General features: G+C 37.8%; 1 protein-coding gene across 2 annotated transcripts in view; it reads left to right on the forward strand.

Annotated features, from left to right (window-relative positions):
• The first annotated feature begins 819 nt into the window (after positions 1–819).
• The window catches only part of LOC109930526 (natural cytotoxicity triggering receptor 3-like), a 21,291-nt gene continuing 14,991 nt past the window's right edge, over positions 820–7,119 (forward strand). For both annotated transcript variants that reach the window (XM_020530006.2, XM_048616751.1), the window contains exons 1-5: positions 820–992; positions 5,082–5,405; positions 5,723–5,857; positions 6,854–6,872; positions 6,959–6,993. In XM_020530006.2, coding sequence (XP_020385595.2) covers positions 932–992; positions 5,082–5,405; positions 5,723–5,857; positions 6,854–6,872; positions 6,959–6,993 — 574 coding nt within the window. In that variant the 5' untranslated portion in view covers positions 820–931. The remainder of the gene's footprint in view (positions 993–5,081; positions 5,406–5,722; positions 5,858–6,853; positions 6,873–6,958; positions 6,994–7,119) is intronic.

The following is a 7,119-nucleotide window of genomic DNA, read 5'->3' on the forward strand; positions in this document are numbered from 1 at the left end:
GAATGTAAGACATACAAGATATGAAGGAGTTTTTTCTGTCTTGACCTGCAGTGCAGTTATTCTATTCAATGCAATGCAGCTTATCTTTATGGCAATGTAAGAAGGAAGGGAAATTCCACTAATTGCTCATTTTGCACTTATACCTTCACATGATAATCAATCACTCTTTGTTTAGACATTCAGCAAAGCGAACTCTGCTGGCTATAGCTTTAGTGAAATATGTGTGTTGCTTTAATTACATTTAATCCTACAATACAATAATACACGAGAAGTAGCTTTGCGTATCTTTATCGTCCTGCATTTTATGCTGTTAAAGTCTGTCGTCATATGACTTTCGGTTTAAAACCTGACCGCATTTTATACATTTTTACTTCAGAATACAGAACCTGCATTGTGTTGCTTCGCTCTTGTGTGTTTCAACGTGTCTTTCCATTGCTAAAATCCACAGTAGGGAGATCTGTGGTCTCTCAGCCTACATAAATGATGAATTAGGTAATACCAAGTGTGCACTTTTAAGTCAGATATTGTACGAGTTGAATTTCTTAGGTATTAATGCATTTCCAAGGATTTTCCATGCAGCCTTTCTCTGTACAGGAGGTTATAAAGTAGGCTTTCACGTTTTAAAATTGTTTGCCTCAGGTATCAGTATGTGTACTGGGGTTCATGTATATCTTGCCATCTGACAACGTCGCTTCCCTTCTTGCCAAGCTCGTTAATTTCGTTGACGCCTCACTTCCTGTCAGATGTAAGCCTATCAGTTCAGCAGTAAGCTACAAAACCACGTTGCAAATTTATCAGCAACCCGGGGTTCAATCTGCACCATTACGTGCTGTAAAAGCTCGATATTGTATCACTCTAAAGGCTGATCTTATGTTGTGCTGCAATTCGGACTAACGACATTTAGTTTCCTGTTTAAACTCAGTTCATAACAATGGTGACAGAACGGTGGTCAACAGCTGCTCTCTTCGTTCTCATTTCAATGTCTCTATCAGGTAAGTGCATAGTCACGCTCTAATTGTTGTTAATTGTAAGAAAGGAATGTATCATTAATTATACCAAGTGGGCGATTACGTGTATTTCTGAAACCATAGCTTAATAAGTTGCCATTGCATCAAGCAGACGCAGAACTAAATATCATTTCCAAAATTAGATGAAGCATTTGTTCAATTACTCAAAACATTCAATTATTGCATTTAGCTTCAAGACATGTTTAAACTCCAGCACTGAAAATCACTCAAGTTAAAGCGCCTCTGTCGATAATATTGCATTATAACCAAATACAGACGCCTTCTGGTAACAATTTATATTAACATCATTCTGTGAATGCGTTGATACATTAACACAGCTGCACATTTTCATGTAAGCAGTGATTAAATACCTGTAAGCATCTTATCTCCATCTCACTGATATCTTTCCTATTTGTTTTGCTAAATAGCTACTTCGCTGAGTTACCAAGCTTCAACTACCAAACAGAATTTCAGTAAACAAGTTAGTAGATCGGTGGTCTCCGAAAATCAAACGTTACCTTCAACTTAATAACTGCAGACCATTTAGCTAAGCTACCCACAATATTCCCACTGTGGATTTCTGGGAGTCGTGAATCCTAACTCTTGATAAGAAGCTTTTTATACTTTTTTTGAAACCTATTGTACATCCTTTTTATGCTACTTGTGCTAGAAACATATCTGTAACATTTAATGAGTGCCAATGATAACTTAGTTAGCCCTATATTTCAGTATTTCCTTGCTGTTTCTGATTAGCCAGATTTCAGCTGGAGAACTAATTCATTTCTGGGCAAGACACTTTAGGGAGGATGTGAATGCATTAGATAGAGTGCAAGAGAGGTTTACGAAAGTAGTTCCCTGGATAAGTAGCTTGAATTATTTAGGTAGAAAGTAGAAATTGGAACTGTTTACTTTGTAGTTGAAAAGGCTGACTGGAGATTTGATAGAAGCTTTTTGATCACAGTAGCTAGGTGAAACTATTCTTCCTAAAAGTGACCAGAATGTAAGGAAGTAGACGTAAATACATTTTCAAAAGGAACAAATGTCGGAGGAGAAATGAACGTTTCCATGCAGTGTATAAAAAACAAATTATTGCAAAAAGTAGAAATCTGAAATAAAAGAAGAGAATGCCAGAGAAATCAGCTAGTCTAGCAGCGGATTCCTTTTACTGACACTGAAAGAGGAAAGCATAGTTTTCTGAAGAAAAGTCACATAGGACTGGAGATGAAGTCTATTTCTCTATCCATTGATGCTGCCAGACCTGCTGAGTTTCTGCAGCAATTGCTGTTTTATTTTACTTTCACACAGCGAATGCATAGATCTGGAAAGTGCAGCCTGAACTCCTGGTGTAAGAAGGTTCAACCGAGACATTGGAACAGATATTATATGATTATTTGAATAGAAACAATGAGCAAGGTTACGGGAAAACAGCAGAATGACAATTCATACTGCTCACTCAAGGAGACAGTAAACACATGGTAGGCCGAATCGCCTTCGTCCGCACTGTAGTAATTCTGTGATTTCATGTTGTGTTAATCCCCTGTAACCAATAGACACCAAATCAGCCAATTGTCTTATTATTTGGAATTGATCTAGCAAATCATTCTTCAGATCTTCTTGTTAAAAATGCCGCTCAGTTACCAATATTAACACTTAAATGTGATTGCCCTTAAATGAGGGATGAACCTTGCTGCCGTTCCCCATAGCAATGCTGAGTACAGGATATTCAGCTCGATCCAGTGACAAAAGACCGCACGCAGCACTGCAGAAATAGACTCACCAGGATCAAATACAATCTGAAAATGATCAAGCTGTATTCATTCATTTTTTCATCTGATATGCAGCAAATGGGGAGATATAACTTACACAAATGATTGTTGCAAAGTATTCTAGAAATTAGAAGGTACAACGTAATATTTACTAACAATCTTTTAATCCAACTTAGCTTTCAGAAGTGGCACAATTGTCTGTGTATATTTCTGCTATTATAATTACAAATTTGATTTAAAAAATTAATATGGATATTGAGGACTAATTTCAAAATATCACACTATTTGAAGTTGATCTGAACTCGTCCCTGCCTCCCTAACCTGTTCTTCCTCCCACCTATCCCATCCTCCCACCTCAAGCCGCACCTCCATCTCCTACCGACCAACCTCATCCCGCCCCCTTGACCTGTCCGTCCTCCCTGGACTGACCTATCCCCTTCCTAACTCCCTACCTACACTCACCTTTCCTGGCCCCATCCCCGCCTCTTCGACCTGTTTGTTTCCTCTCCACCTATCCTCTCCTCTATCCCTCTTCTATCCGCCTCCCACTCTCTCCCTATTTATTTCAAAACCCCCTTCCCCTCCCCCTTTTCTGATGAAGGGTCTAGGCCCGAAACGTCAGCCTCTCTGCTCCTATGATGCTGCTTGGCCTGCTGTGTTCATCCAGCCCTGCACCTTGTTGTCTCTTGTTACAGTAACCTGTCAGGTATCAGAAATAACGTGATTATATCACTGGTGATGTTCTGCAAATACTGATTTTTTAAAAATCCATTTATAATAATACTAATGCTCAGAAACTTTTCCCAGGGATGTTTATTTTCTCTGGAGTAAGATACATTATTTGTTGCGGGTAGTGATCAGACTGAATCTATTGTTCATTAGTTGAACACTACAGCATACAGCTGAAACTCTACAGTTTTCAGGCACTATCTCTATGGATTTTAAAACTCATAGATCAATCCAGGAAATTCAGTAAAAACTGAAAGGAAGCTTTTAATGTGCACAATCATTCAAATGACTGTACTTGCGTATGCCTCATCTAATATATTCGTAAACAGTTATAGCTTTCTTTGAGGTGAACAGCCGAAGGAAACACTCATGACACAAGATAAGCTTAGAGCTCAAGATTACAATTTTTTAAATCTATGTAGGAAATGGCATTGCTTAATTTAATGACGCGATGTAGAAAAATCTTGGGTGGGTCGGGGTTCCACTCTATACACACACATACACATACACACACACACACACGCATTAATTCATTTTACATGAAAAGATGCAGCTTATGTTACAAGAGAGAGCGTTGCTTGACTTCATTGCCTTAACAGAGGCTTGAAGAGCTTCAAGAGTTCATCAAAATGACGTTCTCTCCCTTCACTGAATTAGTTTCTTATGGTAACTTGTCACATAAGACTTGATAAGGACGGTCGACCAGATCAGTCACTATAAATGGAACAAAAACAAAAGTATCCGGAGTAGCTCAGCAGGTCTGGGAACATCTGTGAAGAAAAAAAATCAAGTTAACTTTTCGGGTCCAGTGACTCTCCCTCAGAACTGATGGTAGCTGGGAAAACGTCGGTGTGTATGCAGTAAATAGGGAGATGAGATAGGGAGTAAACGAAGAAAGCGAAGAGCAAAAACAAAGTACATTGAGCTGCTTTAGGACTTAATTGTCGTGAAGCAATAAAAAAAAACAACATTTACTCCCTTAATCTTCTTTCTTTTAATTATTTGCATTTCTTTAATTTTTTTTTTCTCATACTTTCTCTGCTGTCTTTCATCGTTCATATTAATAACTTATTTTGCAATTAATAACAAGACACTTTTGGATTTGGGCAAAGTATACTCTGAAGTTGCATGATAAAATATTGGACTTGAAATTTTAGAATTGCATATCTTTCAACCCAAGACGCCTCACGGTGCCTATTCACGGCCAATGAATGACGACTGAACTGTCATCCTGTGTGCTTGCGATGTCAACACACCAAAGAATTTACTCGCAGTAATGACCAGCAATCACAATGACATAAATCGCTCTTAAGTTTTTTTCTTGCTTTCTTTTGAACAGTGACATTTGGTTACCACACTAGCTGTACTTTATACACTTAAGACAATTTGGGCAAAAATGTTCACGTAGTTACTGCCTTCAAATGATCTTAGAATAGTACGTTCAAACCTTGATTAATAACATTTCAGTCAAAAGTCATACTGAGACCATTAAACCAATTTGGCATGGGTATATGGTGCATAATGTAATAAATTAGCCAATTATAATGGTAATTTTTTTTCTGTTTCTGTGCACAACTAGGTATGGAGGCTGGTGATGTAGTTCAAACTCCCACTTCAATTCATGTAATGGAAGGCGAGAGTGTGATTTTGAACTGCTCCTTTCATTTGCAAGGACTGGGTGCCTACAGTTGGAGAAGAGACGACAGTCCCATAAACTTTGAATCACCGAGATACAAACAAAGAATTATAAAAGCTGACCATCATGCTTTCAAGTCGGGGAAAGACGCATCTATTCAAATTACGAATACGACAGAGTGCGACTCCGGCACATATTACTGTGAGATTGAAATAATGGGGAAACAGAAGAGTACAGGCAATGGAACCGTGGTTACTGTAGAACGGCGTAAGGAACCGAACCATAAGGAATTTTGAAGTTGTTTTGGGAATTAAAACGTTACCTAATTGTTTCCCCATACTATTATCATTCCATTTCTCTGTAACTTGCCTCTGTCTCCGCCTCTGCGTTGCTCACTCTTGCTGCCCATGAGAATTACACATCTTTATGTCTCTTTTTCTCGCTCCAGAAGTCCACCTCGACTGTATGCTTTTGTGTTTGTCCCCGTGTTCCTGTCTCATCCTTCTCAATCGCTGTGTTATTTGCCTTTATACTTTGCATGTACATTTATAAATGAATAAATGATTTTTCTTTCCTTTCTACAGATGCTTGTGATAAAGCAAAATATTTAAAAACCATGTCATTTGAATGGATATGGATTGCAGTGGCAGGAGGAGTCACGTTGCTGGTCACTCTGTCGCTGCTTGTGGTAATCATAATTCTTGCTCGACGAAACAAAGGTATTTAATATCTTGAAAATGGCAAGAATGTCATGGAATCATAATGCTTTCTATCCCTTGACTTACAGTGCCAAAATATTATAATAATGTGATAGCTCTTTTGAAATTTTGGAGTAAGTGGTTAATATATTTTCCATTTTGCAATGAATCTAGCGTAGGTGGTGCTAATGTTTTTCATGGGTTATCTGAACAGCTCTGGTATCCAGGTTATGCAAAGGTATTTTGCCCGTGGAGAAGCTGCAGAAAAAATGATTTATTCGAATGATACCAGGACTTAGAATCTATGCCTATCAGGAAAGAATATAGTGGCAAAGTAAACATGAAACAGGGATATTTTCAAAGATTGCGACAACGTTTGATAAGTATAGACTCATAAAAGATACATCTGTTAAATGATAATAGATGGGCCTTTAATGTGAAATTATTACTGATGATATCAGTATTTAATTGTGGAAAAACAATTTTATCCAGAGAGTGTTTAGAATGTGTAACTCGCCACAACAAAGTGTAATTGAGGTGACTAGGATAAATGCATTTTAGGAGAACTTGGACAATCGTAAGAGAAACAAGGAATTGATATACAGAACATATAATGGAGTTAGATGAGGAAGGGTTTGAATAATCAGATAATAAACAACAACAGGATGATGCTAGTTTGAATGACCAACTTTTGTGTTCTAATTATAAAACAACTTTCAGCCGTCTGTTGCGCGGGGGCACTTTTTGCTTTTCAGGCAACGTAAGGTAATATGTCTTAATAAAAATACGTGTAACCTGTTCCTACTTACATGGAAAAATAACGGGGAGGAAATGAAATTAAGCAGTAAAAGAGAATGAATTAGTGCTAGCAGACATTGCAGTTCAGACCTTAATGTCAACCAACAGATTATAACAAGATCAGTAAAGATACATGAATGTTTAACAAATAGATACATTTTGTCATTGTGCTGTCGTATTAATAAATAACCATTATTCTACTCTACCATTTTCTTACAGCATACGCTTTGCTTGTCAGGTTAGTCACTCAATAACTTGCTTGTCGGCATATTTTGGTGCTCTGCTTTTCTCTGAATGTTTGTTAAGTATCTTCTTATTCTGCAGAGAATGTTCCTCCTTCGACTCTACAAAAGAGCTGGGTAAGTGATATCCATCTTTATTTGGTTCGCTCAAAACTCTGTCAACAATTGCATGAAAATAATGATTCCGCACGCGCTTGTGTGTGTGTGTGTGTGTGTGTGTGTGTGTGTGTGTGTGTGTGTGTG

Source organism: Rhincodon typus, chromosome 35 (assembly GCF_021869965.1).
Source record: "Rhincodon typus isolate 14 chromosome 35, sRhiTyp1.1, whole genome shotgun sequence".
NCBI classification, from domain to species: Eukaryota; Metazoa; Chordata; class Chondrichthyes; order Orectolobiformes; family Rhincodontidae; genus Rhincodon; species Rhincodon typus.